We start from the raw sequence: 17,767 nt of genomic DNA on the forward strand, positions 1-17,767 counted from the left end.
GCGAAACAGCCTCCGCGCCTGACGCCGTACGCGCCCAGGCGTGGTGCGGCGCGTGCGGGCGCATTGGAACGCGTACGTCTGGTTGAGCCTTAGAATAGGGCTTTACGTTTGCGGATAGCGTTTTGCGCTGACAGCGCCAATACGGCGTCAAAAGAAAGCTATTAGAAATAACTAAATAAAATATACCATTTTATGATAGGAATAATAATTTTGACTTGCGTGTATTCGCGTTTAATTACAATTTAGAGGTTATTCTGTAAGCAGCAAACAATTAGTTGCGGTTAGTTTTGAGCAAACCAACTTTACTAGCCTTCACCAGCCAAGCTTAGCCGCGTTAGGCCTACGAGCCATAAAATCCACAATCGAATTCAAAATCAGCGGCGTCTAATGAGTCAATCTTCATAACACACGCTAGTTGAGAGAAAGCGATAACCGCAGTCACTTCTCCTAGCTTGCGAACTTCACGCGTTACCGCGAATCGAACCGAATTTTGTGCTAGGCTAGAGCCGTCGCTTCGATGGGTGCCGCCATGTTTGCCGACGCAAAGCTTTTGGGGCCGCTATTTGGGCTCCCGCTAAATCGGTGAAGTAGCGTTCCCAACGCAAAACCCAAACGGAGTTTGCGTCTTGCGCATGCGCAGTGGCTTCGACGCTATTTCTTTGGGGCCCCAAAACGTTTAGGGCTCCTATTCTAAAACTCTCTATTAGCAATTTTAGTATAGCGTACGCTATACCATTGCGTACGCTAAAAAGTAGCGGATCGTCACTGCGCATGCGCTGAAAGCTAAACGAAATAGCGGGTATGGACGTCAGACTCTGGAGTTTTGCAAGACGCGTAGCGCCACCTGCCGGTCCGAAGAGAGAGTAATTGAGTAGTGCGAAGCCCGACTCCCTTGCTAAGTTGCCTATGCAGCTAGCGACTGCGAAACGACAATTTAACTAGATTTTGGTCCATATGGCGAGTGTTTTGCGCATTTAACATCCAGACAGAGAGCTATGAATTTCTATTCTAGTCGGACGTGCCACCGAACTGCCATAAAGCGCTTGCTGGCTCACTCATCAGACTGATGACGGAAACAACAGCAACCGCGATAGCTCCGCGCGCTACGAAAAAAACTCCGCAATCGACGCTACTGTTGTGTTGTAAATTGCCATGAACGTGAAGGACGGAATAGCAACGTTCAGTTTCTGATTTCCATTGTGATCGTATGAAGGGGAAAGGCAAGAGCGCTGTATACGGGCCGTTCAACCTGTTGGGTAATCGGATTCCCCACAGCACAGCGGCTCGCATGAGAAAGTGCGACAATTTTGTTCTTCTGTAATTATGTTGCGTAGCCCTGACGGAGGACCGCGGTAACCATGCGAAAACTCAAGAATCTGCAGCCGCCACTTCGTTGGTAACAGAAAAAACAACGTTGCGAACCATCCTGCTTATGTGCCATCGATATCTCCGCCTTTTAGCAGACGTCCGCCTGCGCTTGACTCAACAAGTGGAACGGAGAGATTTGGCAGGTCAGCTTAACCAAACATTTTGGTTCGTTTATGAATTCAGAATCCTGTTCTGGAGCATCGTTGTATCGCGAGCTCACTTCTACTTTCGGTATTTTGTATGTCCTGCGCCGATACAACAAGCACGCTTCACATTGTGCTGAGCCTGCTCGATTGCGTTTTTCAAATGTGAGCAATAAAGTTGCTGTAGGAGCACTGGATGAGTAATTGTGTAATAATGCACGTGTGTAAAGAAAAAAATGTAGCGTTTATTTACATTTATGTGTGCGCGCTTGCTACTCGAAGCGTCTGCAAAAAGTTCAAATTAAGGTATTGAGCGATGCTGTAGCTCCTGCGAGAAAGAAAGATGAAGCGCTAGGCAACGTATGAAGCTTATTTTCGTTATGATCGCACGCCATTTGCTGCCTTGGAAAACGTTTTCTGTTTGCTGCCCTGGAAAAGGCTATGAAAGGATTTACTCTCTGTAAATAATTGCGAGACAAAACATTACGATAAAATACATAAAAAATATAGGAGATACTTAATAAGTCTTGTATTCCGGACATATTCAATATGAACCAATTTGAAATGCTAAGATTTTTATGCTGATATGCCTATAGACAAGCCTGATGATATCTGTACTTGCGAGTTGCAGCACGCCGAAATAACACTTGAGACTTTATTTTATATTGTACACGTACTTCGCTCTGCTGAGCTTCCTTTCCGAAGCGTGGATGGGCGGAAGAAGCTTTCCAGGTCCTTGATTTTTAGGAAACAGTGCCTCAACACAAACGAAAGAGAAGGGTCCATTGTGGCCTGTGCACCTTCGCTTGCGAACAGCTCCCCTTGCACTACTCAGTTCGCGCCAAGGCTCCGATGGGGGCGCTGGTGACGGGTTTTTTCGCAGCGCCGCCTGGGCAGAGTCTGATGTCTATAGCGGGCGTACGCAACGCAAACGAGTTAAAAAACGCGGGGTTTGCGGAGCTTGCGGGAAACATGGCGGCGGTCCCGGCTGCCCGCTTCGAATTGAATTTGGCGTTGCTTTTGTAAAATGCACTTCGTTCGTAGCAAATGACTGTGTAAACGGCTTTCGCTTAGCCTCAGGCTGCTTCGACGACAGAGTATTATGGATAACCTCGTGGTGTTTTCGAGATCGCTTCTCGTTTCGAACGAATCGAAGCCTAACGAAAGAAGTGTTCGGAGGACATTCGAGATGTCAGCGCCACCTGTCGCTAAAGGCGCGAAATAGCCGCAACGACGGCATATGGCCTCTGAGATCTGAAGATACCGCCGGTCAGCTAAAATTGTAGAAAACGTGCGCTGCTTAGCGTACGCTATATTATAGCGTATAGCGTACGCTATAGTTGCGGACGCTAAACTAAAACTGTCTAATGTTTACTGGGAAACGCTGGCGGCGAACGCTCTGCACGAAGGCGAGCTTTCTGGTAGAAACGCGGCCTCATGCGTGGGCCGCGATGCAGTGGAGGCGAGCACCATCTGGAGGTGTTGCAAGCTACTGGGCACCGCTTTATGGCTTTTGAGATTCACGTGCCAGCGCATGCAAATCTCGGAGGCCACGGCCGCACTATGAATGGCAGAAACGCTGTAAAAGGGGTTTGTGCTTTTCCAAGTTTTCGCATAACAGAATTATGTTTTCTCATATATTCAAATTACAATCTGATGCTATTATGTCTGTAGGTTGTGTGTAAGTCGTACTTTAAGATTTTCCCAACATATTTTGCCTCGAAAAATTCAATTCAGTAATTGCCTTGCGCTACATGGAGGGCCTGCGTGGTTGGGTATGCGTGGTTCGAAACTCTTTTTGCCAAAACGACATCTGATGCTGGACACCAACACCGGATTTTCTGTGACACGAGGCCCTTCACGTTATCGCATTAATATGAACCTTTACATCCTTGGATTGCATTCTGCGGCAGCGAGAGCCCAATTTTGTGTGGTGTGGCCTAGCAGAAAATGGTGTAGCCTGTGTGCAAATTTGAGCGACGATTGTGGTTACCATTTCATATTTGTGACGAAGAAGTTTCATTAAAGCAAGCAGGTCATTTGTCGGCGTGCCGCACTATCGTCCCGGTAACTGGACGTGGTGCACGTGTGAAATACATTTAGAATGTCACACACATAGTGTTCGCCCATTAATCGATGCAGCTGTACCAATAAGGTGCAAACTTAATAATTTCGTGTGAAAACAACGGAAGACACAGAGTTCGAAGGACACACAGTAAACTCGGTGTCTTCCATTGTTTTCACTCTGAATTAATAAGTATGCATCCTTTCCAACTTTTGCATCTTTCTACCTTGCTGCAACAGGGCGCAAAATCTAGTGCTGAAAGATATAACAAAACTGATCAGCTACACGCTGAGCAATCTGTACGACCTTTTCATTCAGCACAGTTTTCCTTCCTGAACACCCCATGATCTATAAAATGAGCACCAGTTCAAATAATCTTTAGCTGGTCCGCATATAAGCAAGTGCATAACACCTTTATAAAACATTGGTAATGCACTGTATAGAACGAAATGGCTTTCATTTTCTTGTGGCCTAGTTACAATTTTGCGTCCAAACAAACCCACACTCCAAAGACGCCGACGCTGAAATGAATTGCTTAGGCTTGGATTGCAGGGCTAGGCACTAGCCAACGCACATCTATGGCTGTGTGGTTGCCATCGAACATGCACATCCTGCTAAATTTGGCAACTTCATTCAAAATTTAAGTGTTTCGGGGCAGGTTGGCGCAGCGCGATGGTTGGGCGCAATATGGCACAATTGGCACAGCACATCCATCCCTGCAATCATTCGATTGTTTCAAGAGCTGTGTAGCCAGGCAAAGCTTCATTCTGCAATGCTATTTTTATATTTGAGTACTGTGAAACCAAAAAAATATTGATGCCAAATGCATTGGTATGCAGACTAGGCCACAATATGCTATTTCTGTGCCAAGTTTGAGCACCAAAAAGCCAGTGGCAAACACTAAGAATTTATTAAGGCTGTCAAAATAAACACGCAGGATGATATATGCACATTTGAAAAGTGCACGCACTTCAGTTGTAATAACATGTCGAAAGCACATCATTTTGAGACGTCACCAAATCAAAATTTAGGAGAGTCAGTTTAATCCAGTTCTTAGTATCTCTACTCAGGCAAATAGCTTTTGACAGAAAGAATTTATAAGCAATGTTAAAGGCTTGACTGCACAGAAACGGCAGTCAGTAAATATCACCGCAAGAGATTATATACTACAACCAATGAAATGACAATTGCCCACTAAATTTGATTCGAAGTTATAACATTTATTCAGCACACTCAGTACAATGAGGCTTGCTCCCCACTTGTGACTTACAAATGTCCAAAGTGGTGCAATAGCCCTTACTGAGGTCCTTGGTGTGACCAATGCCCTCAATGCAGCATTGACATGACATTTGGCTTGAGGTATGGAATTTTATGTACAAAATAACTTACACACAATCCACAGGTTGAAATTATGGCAGAATAACACAGGTGCATCTAATATCAATGCACCGTCACAGCATGGCATTACAATATCTGTATATGTATATATTTATATAACAGCAAAAATGTCCACACTTTATACAAAACAAATGCAAAAAATTTCAGAATGTTTGCCCCGTTCTTATTTCTATGATCCCTGAGGCTCCTTGAGCAGTTTATGTACAAGCTGAAAATGTTAACCGAGTATTTAGTGCAATCAGGATAAATGTGCAGGGTAGGAAGGAGACTGATATAAAGATAAAAGGAAAATGTTTATGTTTTATTGCCATGAATTTACAGAAGCAGGTAGGCAGGCATTTGAAAGGGTGCATTTAGCAGTGCATAATAAAGGCAATAACCTATTTTATATGAGGGTATATTTAACAACTCAAAGTGATTCAGTTAAAAATAAAAGTTTGGCAGTATTTCTGCCTTTTTAAGTAATTTCCACTACTTGGTTATTATACCAATTGAACTAACCAGTACACTACAAAGCACCCAAGAGTAGAAACCAAGGCAACTGTACAGCCTTACTGTATAGCTTCATAGCATACGTTCATGCAGATGCTAACCATTCCTCTATAAAAGCTGTTTCGTGTGCTGCTCCAAATTAGGGGGAATTCACTAGGTTAATTTATAAATATACATGCCTACCTGAGCTATTGGCAGCAATAGTCTAAAAGACAAATGACTGGTTATTCCTGCACTGCAGAAAGGCTCATCATTTGCAGCTTTCTTCCAATTATGCACTACTTCATTTACTTTTAAGTCAATGAAGGAAAGCAATGGAAGACTGAACAGGTTTAACAAGATCTAGCAAAGTGAGTGTCACAATACACCACTACCGTAACTGCTACAATGTAATTTTTCTATCTTTGTAATAAAAGTTGGCGAATACTTTGACAGTAGTGAAGTATAACCTTAAAAATCCCAGTGATACACTTTCAGGTATAAAAATTGACCCATCAAGTACTCATATGAAGATCTGAAGAATTACCTTCCACTTCCTAAGTAGTACATATGTTATTGAGTATGACGTCCATGCTCTTTCAGTCCATCTGCATTACTCATGTAATAGAAATAAAAATACCTCAATTTTTCTTCAGTTCAAATCAAAACTTCGCAGCACACAGCAATGTGCAATTTGAATGGTATACAACTATAAATGTAATAAAGTTAGGCCACTCTTCACATATAACTGCCACAGCCCGCTGTACGCAACAATGCACCTAATACACATATTAGAAAGAAGTCTGTAAAAACAGATTCTTCAGTGAGGTCTTTTTCTTTTTTTCCTCACGTGGGCGATAGGAGTGCAGATATCAACACACATTTGATGCAATATCACCAAATCCTGCACAAAGCACTGAAGCACAGATGTAGTCCACAACGCAGGGCATTAATGCACAACATGTACCACATATCAAATGATTTCCACTGAGAGAGGAAACGAGTTACACAAAATAGTCAGCAGTTTTTAGAATATACAGGGCCAAACTATCTTGTAAAATTATGTTTAGCTTTCTACAACAGAGCATCTTGCATTTACAAGCTTCTGCACCTGCCAAACAATATAAGAAGAATATGGTCCCTCGAAACATGCTACCTATACATAGGAATGCTTGTAAAATGCTGTACTAAACACGGTCACATAAATAAGGTTTTTCCATCTGCACAAAGGCATAATGAAGGGCACACAATTATTTGGGTTACCTTAATGTACTACATGCACACAGTATACCAGACTCACTGGTGAAATCCTACTATCTAGTCGCAGCATCTTTTAAGGAATCTCAAAGTCAAGGAAGATTGCCATTGTCAAGCAGTGCCAAAGCATAACTAATGTTTTCCCAACTTTCCATCACATGGTTGAAACAAGTTTTCTTGTAAAATTACAAAGCACACACAGTCTGATGAAACACTTCTTTTGAGAACAATTTATATCCATCCATGAAAATTTACATACATAAAAAAAAAAACGGTGTTCTATGAAGAATGCATATCCAATAGCCTCTCCTTAAGCTCAATTTTTGGGGCAAGCATAACAGTTTTGAAACCTTTGTTTGGTTTCTTGCAGATGCAGCAAACTTGCATCAAGCCAAATATGTAATGAACACAGTCAGTTCAAGTTCATTTTAAAGAAAGTCTTCTGTTACAAGCATTGTATCATGCTATAATGATCCAGGATAGCAGACGACAAGTTGGTAGCAATAACATAATCACAGGGGTGCCTACTGTTGATTCTTTCAGATAAATTTATATTTACCATTTCCTCGCCAATTCGTTTACAACACACAATAGAGCAGACGCAAGCCTACATGTCAGGCAGCATACCGTTTTATAAATGAATTTTCATTATCCCCGCTTGTACACTGCACCCTCTTAAGAGGAAGCTTTAGCTCAGGGGCTCCTATCTAAATACATGTAAAAGGAGAATTCGTTTTTCTCAGCAACCACCGCACCAAATTTGACGAGGTTTGTTGCATTTACAAGAAAAACTCAAAATCTAGTGACTGTTGGCTTCGAATTTTTGAGTTAGGTCGTGAATTTTTTGTTAAAAATTGGCAAAAATCGAAAAATTTCAAAAAACGAAACTATCAAGTTTACAACTTTGTAACTCAGCAATGAAAGATATGCAATTCACAGAATTGTATTATCATTTTTAGTGGTTAAGTTACAGAGTTGTAAACTTGATAGTTTCGTTTTTTGAAAATTTTCGATTTTTGCCCATTTTTAATAAAAAATTGACGACCTAACTCAAAAGTTCGAAACCAACAGTCACTAGATTTTAAGTTTGTCTTAAATGCAACAAACCTCGTCAAATTCGGTGCAGTGGTTGCCGAGAAAAACGAATTCTCCTTTTACATGTATTTAGATAGGAGCACTTGAGCTAAAGCATCCTCTTAAGAGGAAGCTTTAGCTCGGGTGCTCCCATCTAAATACATGTAAAAGAATAATTCGCTTTTCTCGGCAACTACTGCACCAAATTTCATGCAAATTTCATGAGGTTTATTGCAGTTAAAAGAAAAACTTAAGATCAGTGACTTGGTTTCGAATTTTTGATTTAGGTCGCAGAGTTATTAAAAATAGGCAAAATTTGAAAATTTTCAAAAAACAAGAATATCAAGTTTACAATTCTGTAACTCAGCAACCAAAAATGATAATTCAATTCTGTGAATTGCATCTAATAGGATATCTAAAGCGGACAAAATTGATATGTTACACATGAATCTCAAAAAAATTTTGCAATGTGGAAATACAGCTTTTGCAGAACCCTTGTAAACAACGTAACAAATTCACGTAAGATGTAAAATTACATATCGTATTTGTCCGCTTTCAATAATCTAATGGATGCCATTCACAGACCTATGGTATCTGTTCTTGATGTAGAGCTATGAGTTCGTAAACTTCGTGGTTCTATTTTTTTTCAAACTTTCGCATTTTTGAAAATTCTTGCAACAAAATTCAAGCCCTAAATCGAAATTACGCTTCCAACAGTCACTAGAATTTAACTTTCTCTCTCAAATGCAACAAATTTCATTAAAATCGGTCCAGGGTTTATCTGAGAAAAACGTTTTTGCATTTTACATGTATTTGAATAGGCCGCGTCGGAGTTGGGCCCGAGCTAAAGCTTCCTCTTAAGAAGAGACAACAGCCCTTAATTTGTGGAAAATGGTCGTCCTACAAGCAGCCTAAACAGTTTCCAGAGTTGCTGTGACAGTGGATGGGTTTCCATTTTATTCGTAAAGCACAAAATGAAAGTAAAATTGAAAATCTTCTGCTCAAGTGAGGAGTTTTAAATAGCGCAAGTGAAGTCTGATATAAATTTTAATCAGTCAATATTCCAGACATGAAAAAGGTTGGACAATGATTAATTACAATTATTTGCTTCTGTGATTAAAATATACTAGCATTGTCAGTGTCTCATTTTAAAACGAAATGTTAGAACAGTTCAGAACACACAACCTCAAACAAAAGCATCAAGGCCATCATCCCAAATACCAAACAGGACTAGCTTTTAAATAGAGAACAGTATCATAATGCCCAACAGCAACAAATATTCTAAAACAGAGCGTTCCTCGGCAGGTTATCATCCAGGGTTAGATTAATATCAATTCTCTTTGCTATATGTGCACTAGATCCTCGAAAGGAGTCACTCAAGACTGCGAACTCTATCAGGAAGCATATCTTCATTTTTTTTCTTTGGCTAGGAGGCACAGAAAATAAGTTTTTGGCAGTGGTGTGTTGATGTACCTATATATATATATATCAGTACAAGACCTTGCAATTAGTGTAGGCAGTAACGAAAGCTTGGACTCCAAAGAGCTAAAATTGTCTGCCGTAGCACCTTCAGGTTTTACAAGGCACATATTTACAGGCCCTTTACCAATTACAGTCGAGCCCGCTTACAACGAACTACTTACAATACAAAAAGTGCTTACTATAAGGGTTCATTATACCATGTTTGTTCGAATATAAGTAAACCTTTTTTTTTCTTTCTTTATGTTGCCCAAAATGAGCTACTGACCTACACAGTCCTGACCAAAGCATCTTGACCTACATTCGTTAACTTGGCAAAAGTACTGAGCTAATAGAGCTCCTCCATCATGCCCACTGGAGGTTATCCAGGCTGGCCTTAATAAATGCTGCATATCCAACGCACTCAATGGCACTGAGGAACAACACTGTTTTGGGTGCCAAGGAAGCCTGGGGATGCGTCCGACAAGGATGCAGCTTGTAGCACCGACTAGCGAGACTTAGTAGCTGAGCTTGCAGAAAAGAAACATGTCATGCTCAAAGTCTTTTGTTTTCCTAAAAAGACATGGGCCGACTTATATTTGAATTACAATATTTTACTTCTCGGCGAGTTCAATATATATAGTGGTCAACCTGTATTTGTGTAGAACCTATTTTCGAGTAAATACGGTAATTGTAAGATCCTTTTACGAAGCTAACAAGGTACAGGTTTAACATTTTGGGCAAAAACATGTATTGCAATTTTTTACGTAAGCATGATAGTGAGCTGTGCTGTTCGAACTGACCCAGCACAGTGACCAAGTCATCGCAAGTGGTCAGCACTCTCTGCACTCCTTGCAAACTGTTTTGGGCAATGAAAACCTGTCTGTACTAAATGATAAGTGGGGCCGTTATAAGTGAGCTCGACTTTACTGCACCTCCAACTCATGGTTCACATTCGTCAAAGTTGCTTTCAACAGTACCACACTGCAAATTACCGTATTTACTTGCATAATGATCACACTCGCGTAATGATTGCACCCCTAAATTTTGTCGTCAAAATGCAATTCTTTGTCTTTCCCGCGTAATGATCACACCCCGAACTTGGCGCAGCAATATGTCATGTGCCAAGTCTAGCTAACGATGATCGCGCTTACCACCTGTCGAATGCTACGCGAAAGACTCTTCGAGACGTACCAAGTGGTCTGCATGCGCCAAACATATTCTTAAGCAGATGCCCCATTTCGTTCCTTTCATCACTTTCCGCACTTCCATGAAAAAAAAAAAAAAAGCTACAACCAAACTTGCCTTGGCTTTATTATTTGTAGGCTCTTTAATGATTGTGGTCAACAACAACTACAAAGGCTTCTTTTAATTCCTCTCGTCTGCACTCGTGGGCATGCAACAAATCGCGGGCGACAGCGATAGTAGCCATGTTTACACCGATACGTTAGAAGTGTACTCTATTCATACGCCAACGCTTGTAACACAGCTAAGACATTCATCCACCCTTAGCGGAAACGTGCCATATTAGGATAGTAGTGAAGACAAATGGTGCAGTTTTCGAAGCATGCCCATCATGTGTTTATATGTCATTGGCAGCTAAGCACGCCATATCTCTGTTTTTGTCCCCTCAAAGGAGACATGGCTATGTTATTGCCGCAAACTTGCTGATATTAACAATATTATTCATTACTGATACGGAAGAAACTGTTTCAATGCATGTAATGTACTCAGGAGAAGAAAAAAATAACGCGTTCGGCGTGTTCGGCTTACTCCGCCAGCCGCCATTGTTGTTTTGGTGTCCCGCACTGTAACAGCGGCAGCTGCCTGTTTGTTGATCTGTTGTCATCTCGCAGCAAATGTGGGATGAAAATAAAATGTTTCCCTTTTCGCGGAAAATTTAACCCGCGTAGTGATCGCACCCCTGAATCTGTGCCTATTTTTTTTTACAAAAAAGTGCGATCATTATGCGAGTAAATACGGTATGCTTGTCAGCAATTTTCATTCATCTTCATTTTTACAGTACATCAATAAATACTGGAAATTAACCTCAGCACTAAGCTGGTTAATCAAGGCTGGTAGTCTGCCTTCAGTGTAATTTTTACTACCAGTGAGTGAGCAAAAGCATACATTTAGTGCATTATAAACACATTGAGAAATAACATGAATGTTTTCATGCCTAGTATAAGACGTGCACCCCCTGATCTTCATCATCATCAGCCTATTTTACGTCTACTGCAGGACGAAGGCCTCTCCCTGCAATCTCCAGTTATCCCTGCCCTGAACACAAATTCTTTGTTCATATTCCATCAACGGCTACACTACCAAATTCAAAAGTGCCTTCTAGTATAATCCAAAGGTAAGCATTCTTGCTGTCAGCAAATTTAAGAAATTATATTGCAAATTATAAAAATCACAGGCTCATTATGTTATTTACTTTTAACTAGTTGAGATCCACTCGAGGCATGGAAACTTGTATTAAATATTCCTGCCAACCAAGTTATCTCGATACACTCGCTCTCAAATTTTTCTCTTTTAATAACACTTTCCATTTAGGACTCATGGAAGTGGGCATCAGGCACATGTCCAACAACCATGCTGCAGTTTTTCACTCGTCATGATACTTGGCTATTACAGAAAGCTGTATGATGTCAACTAGCCAAGGACCTATACATTTATGCAGCATTCCTAGGAATTTTAACAATTTAATGCTATAAGGATGCGAACCAAAAGTGAAAAAAAGTACACATATATTGTATGGATTAAAACATTTTAGTACCATCCCTGATATACATGAAGAAAACGTGAGCAACCTGCCATGCATTTTGCTGAGCAAAAATGTAGAAAAGTATGCAAGTGTTGACAGCTGCACCAAATGAAATCCAAGTAGATTATTGCATTTAATCAGATGCACCTATCAGCAAACAATGCAGAGCAAAAGAAATAATGCTAGAGCTATTAATTTCTTATGCCTGCAAAGCTTATTAAAACATGGGCCAGATACACTGGCTCTGCTAATTATGATTAATACCATCACCGGCATCCAACTACTGGCATGTGACAAAATACTTTGAACACACTCTAAAAGCATCATACTAACAAATACTAAACATTCTCCACAGAACACTTACATGCAAATTACAATTGCAACGGCCTATTCTGGATGTGTACATGTGGGTGTAAATAAAATATCAGGCAGCATGTATCTTTTACAACCTGTTACCTCGTTTAGCTATCTTTCACCTCACTCTTTCTAACTCAAGGAACAAAGTTCCACCCTTTAAGGCCTAGGAAATGGGGTGAACAAACCACCTCCCCAGCCTCATTTCATGGCACACCCAATTAATTTTTCAGCACAGTAGAAAACCCACAAATATGGGGACAGCTTCCCCTGGCAATGAAACTACCATGGATGAGTTTGTGCTGGAGGCCTGATAGTGTGAAGAACAAACAGGCTAATCTTTCGGTGCAGTGGTCCAGTTAGCGATGAACGCTGTGCACCTATGGGATGTTGTAGATCCAAATGCTTGGCTCCATGATGGCAGAACTGTCTTTCTTACTGTCACTGTGGTCAACAGGGTCAGGATGTGTACATCTGTGGTGCTGTGCAGTGGATGCCTAGCGTCAGCTGCTTACTGCCACTGTGTCTGTGTTTAGAGAAGCAAGAGCCTGCTTTCCCAGTCAGCGCACTACATCATGCTCCCGGCCAGTGTACCTACAGGCAAGAGCCAAAACATGGGCGCACTGTCAGTCAACGTAGTGATGGTAGTGATGATGCACATGCTCGTGCAGATGGTGGTGCTCATGACGCTGAGCAGGAGGGGGTGGTGGGCCGGTCAGTTGCTCGCGTTCAATCCAGCTGGCCACCTGGCGCATGGCACGCTGGCGCTCCAAGTCTCGCTCTCGGTGCCGGTAGTGGTGGTGCCAGCCGCGGCAGGGTGGCTCTTCTTCGTGCGACTTTGAGCGCCTATGTTGACGCCGCTCACACTGAGGGCTTGCAGAAGCACCTCCACACTCGTGGCCTCGATCTAGTAACTGATAAGGGCATGGCGCTGCTTCTGGCCGAGAGGTGGCCTCAGCTCTGCGGGCTGCTGCCTGCTGCGATCGCCTGCACATTATGAGAGTTCGTATTGACACTGTAGGCCAGTCATCAAGTTAGTGGCACACAATGAGAATGCAACCACAGATTCGACAAATATTTGGTAGGCAAAAAGCTTTCTTGAAAAGCATTGTTTCACAGCCAGAAAAAAAACCATCCTGGAATGTGATTCAGTCATACAGCCAATGCGATTAGAGCTTAGGCATTCAGCATCTGTGATAATCAAGAACCTCGTATGACAATTTGAAGCAGTGGAAAAAAAGTGCAAGGCTTGCAGTGAAAAGTTTTGTTAAATTAATAATATTGTGTGGAGGTTTCTATGTTTCAAGAATTACTGCGCAAGTTCTTGTAGACAGTGATGAAACAAGACTGCAGGAGAGGCTCCTCTCAAAAAGGCATGATAGTTCTGCCCTCTGTTCCTCCGTGTTTCAAGAAATAGTTCCCCAACAGGTTTCAGTGGCATAAAGAGGAGGAGAAAACTGAGTTGTTCCATAACAATAAGAAATCTGGAGCCATGCACCAAACACAGAACAGAGAAAATTAATGGGGATGAAGACAGCTCACAGCTGAATGTACCACTTCAATAGGTGATTATGAGAGGAATTTCACTGATTTCCTACGTAAAAAGTACCCCTTAGGCAACCCTCCCTCTTGTGTGGGTAAGCATCACAGCTGAATACACACTATCAAAAGCTGAAAGGCCCTACTGACCTCACAGTAGATGTTGATATCACTCATGCCTACACGTTGAGGATTTTCATGGCAAGAAAGTGCCTGAGCTAGACAAAGGGGAAGACCAAAAGGACTTCTTCTAGGGCAAGTTGGTGCTTATGTTTTCTAGGTATACTTTGTGGCGCAAAATACATTTCTTGAAAATGGACAGAAGGACAGTTGGCACTTCACTGTCTTCCTTTCTTCTGTCCCTTTTCAAGAAATGTATTTTGCACCACGAAGTATACCTAGGAAAGGGGAAAACATGGATACAAAAGGAACGACAGTGAGTTAGGACAAGGCTATTTGGTAGTGCATGAGTACATTCCCTTTGAGAAGCATTTACTGCTGTATTCTTGACCAGTCACTGGCTATACTTTACAGTCTCTGTGGGTAGAATCTTTGCCGTAAGCATTTATAAATAATATCTCTCAAGAAACCGAGCAATAATTACAGGATCAAAAGTACCAGTGTGTGTAGTAGAGATCAGATCGAGAGCAAAGCTTCAGTGTGGACTGCACCTAGTGCTAGCAACTACCATCAAATAACACCATGCAAACATGTGTACAAGCATCATCACCACCTGCCAATGCCAAGACACCATTTGTTTGCCGTGATGTGGTGATTGGTGTGGACAAGATTACAACAACATAATTCGCAATAATGGCGAGGCCAATGGAACAATTGCACTGAAACAACGCAGATTACTTTCAGTGTTGTTGAAGTACTTGCAAGCTACCTTTTTATGTTAGTTTTTATGTTCCGACTGGCTGCTAACGTGTTTCATAGCATATCCACGAGCAGAAATGATGCACAGCAGTGAATTTTGTCCTTTCTCAACAATCGACTGATATCACAAGCAGTTTCACTACAGCACTGCTGCAACATGCCTGTACAGTGCATTGTGGGCCCAGAAGTCCCCGTCGCTGCTGGTCTCTGCCTTCGCAGCCTTTTCATCAGCATTTCAGCTAAACATTAGGCGTTTTTTTATAGAGTAATTCGAGCTTCATGTGCTGTGTGTCAGCAAGCTTTAACAATAGCAAGAGGCATAAAGGCTCTTGCTATTGTTATGTTATGTTATGTTATGATTTTACAGCTTTCTAATAGAGGAACAACAGCAGGAAGAATGGATGCAGAATATCAGCAGGGCTGAGAAGAAGCAGAGAAGGTGCTTTGTTTTGGGCTTTTTCTTGCTTGATTCCAAACAGATACAAACTTATAATTTATTGCGAAATGCAAAAGACCTTGTCGACACCAAACATAGAAAGCTCGCAAGCACTTGATGCTCATTCACTCATTGCATGCACTGCGTGTTGTGAGGAGAGAGAGGCGGCGTAAGCGGACAGAGAGCTCCAGGTGAGGTGAGGCAAGGCGCGGTTCTCGGAAGCTGCGTGTGGTTGACTGTAGTTGCCAGGGGATGGACCAGGTGGCCCGAGTGCGGTGGTGCGAATGCAGTGGCGCAAGTGCAATGGCATGAGGGTGGCGGTGAGAGAGGAAGGAAGATGGCGGGTGACGCGAAGTGCCGAGTGGTATATGGTGAGCGTGGATGGATGGCGTGCTGGGAGAGTAGCGGAGTACGGTAATAAAGGTGGCAACGGACGTCTCAGCCTGTTATCGTTTGTAACAGTGTTTGCAGACTTGTGGTGGCCTGCATTCTTGTTCTATTTCAAAAGACTTAGCACTTATCGCTGCTCTGTCTTTACCCAGACTTTGCACCAATACAGCATTTTTTGGTCTGCATCGTTCAATAAAAGAACTGGAATCATTTACTGGTTTGTACTTGGCAGGCAGCGAAACTCTACATACCCACAGAAGCTCACTTTCACAATGGTGAGTGTGCTTACGATGGTGGCCAAACTTTTTTTTGTTTTGTTTTTGTACGTGCTGGATAGATAAAAATGTTGAGTGTTCAAGTGAAACAATGCAGATTTTAAAAATGCAATCTTGCTGCGAAATTTGAATAACAACAAGGCAGCAGTGTGCGCTAAGTACCCCTTTAAATTTGCTAGAATGGAGATGGATGTCATAGTATATCTCATCGACACATTTTATAAACGATACAGCTACCTTAATAATACAACTATATTGACACACAGATGTTCATACTACCAACATTTTTTTATCCGACATTGTTGCAACGCTTCAGATCTTGCAAAGGGAATCCAATGAAGAGTGCGGCTAATGAAAGCGTGTAAACCGGTGCCGATGTGATCAGAGGTCTACTAGCAAAATGATGGTTTGTAACCTAGCAAAAACACATATGCACGTGAGGACAAGTGCTATCAGTTCATTGGTGTTTTTCATGGCTCGCTGGCAATGTTCGCATGCCACAGGACACATGCAAATGGTGAATTCTTTTTCTGGAGACGTATTTCTTTCGCTTGTCACAAAAGCTGTAGGTTTATACAGGGTGTTTCACATAACTTGAACCAGTAATTTTTAAAAAGTGGTTAACAGCAGCTGAACGAAATCTACGGCATATGGCTTGCCGTCATGTAGTGCTCCTTAAGAGTATTTTTTACATTCTGCTTAATTAGTTAGCCAAGATGAATTGTGCAAAATTTTTAATACAGTAAAACCTCGTTAAACCGTACCCGCTTAAACAGTTGTTTCGGTTTAAAAGTAGTAAAGTCAATTCCCCGACTCAGCGGCCATTGAACGTAATGTATTTTGTATCCGCATAAACCGCACCAGCTTATTGCGTACGCATTGGTTAAAACGTAGCGTTTCCACTTTTCGTAGCGCAAACACGGCGGTGCGTCGTCTCCATCGGGTGGCCCGGCAGAACAACAAGCCTCAGAGATCGGTACAACGGCCTCCAAGCGCCCTGTGCGTTTGCACGTGAAGCCACATCAACATCATTTCGATGCCGTGCCAGAGAGCGTTGTGGCGTCGTGCAAGCGAGGACTCGCGCCATGCCGAAGCGCGGATAAAAAAGACGCCGGGTGCTCAGCATAGAAGAAAAATTAGACATCGTCCGTGCTATCGAACGTGACACGAAGAAGTCGGCGCTGGCCCGCGGCATGGATCTGCTGTTGACTACAGTGTGTGGCATTTGGAATGCGAAGGTTTGGATTGCTCGGCAGCGCTGCTGCGACCGCGAAGAGATGTCGGCTACGAGGTTCGACTTTTCGGCATCGTTGCCTCTGTTGTAGCCGAAGTGTCGACTAGAGACAGTGATGAGGACGACACGGAAAGTGACAGCATGGGCGATTCATGCCCGACAGTGGCAGAAGCTGCGCGTTACGTCAGCCTCATGAATGCAATCGTCGTGACGAGAACAGGGGCGCGATAACTTAACTATTCCGAACTCCGGCACCCGGCAATGAAAAGGCGCCCCGAGACTTCTGCAGCACTACTGCACGTGTGCAAGGAGAATACGTAACGCCAACGAGGAATCTGCCATGCGAGTGTTTGCCGAGAGGAGGGGGCTGGCTGAGAAGCTGGCACGCAGCTTCAGTAAGTTTGAGCCCGCTGCCGTCGTGCTAGGCCGCCGCGCCATCAAACGAAAACACTTTTGTCGCGCGAAGTGAATAAATACTGCATGTTTTTTCCCCTTTCATCGCACTTTCTCTGAGTTCCGTTTTCGACAGGTAAGTGGGCGATCTCACGCTACTTCGGTTAAACAGTACTACCGTTTAGTACGTACTTTTTCCGAGCTCCGGACAACTACGGTTTAACGAGGTTTCACTGTATTCCTTCTAGGGCCATGTGCGTTTCGTT

The 17,767-nt window shown here is 42.5% G+C and overlaps 1 protein-coding gene across 3 annotated transcripts in view; it reads right to left on the reverse strand.

Annotated features, from left to right (window-relative positions):
• Positions 1-4,775: 4,775 nt before the first annotated feature.
• The window catches only part of LOC142565769 (uncharacterized), a 50,344-nt gene continuing 37,352 nt past the window's right edge, over positions 4,776-17,767 (reverse strand). For all 3 annotated transcript variants that reach the window (XM_075676298.1, XM_075676313.1, XM_075676306.1), the window contains one exon: positions 4,776-13,342. In XM_075676298.1, the coding sequence (XP_075532413.1) occupies positions 12,982-13,342 (361 nt within the window). In that variant the 3' untranslated portion in view covers positions 4,776-12,981. The remainder of the gene's footprint in view (positions 13,343-17,767) is intronic.

Source organism: Dermacentor variabilis, chromosome 1, assembly GCF_050947875.1.
Source record: "Dermacentor variabilis isolate Ectoservices chromosome 1, ASM5094787v1, whole genome shotgun sequence".
Taxonomy (NCBI): domain Eukaryota; kingdom Metazoa; phylum Arthropoda; class Arachnida; order Ixodida; family Ixodidae; genus Dermacentor; species Dermacentor variabilis.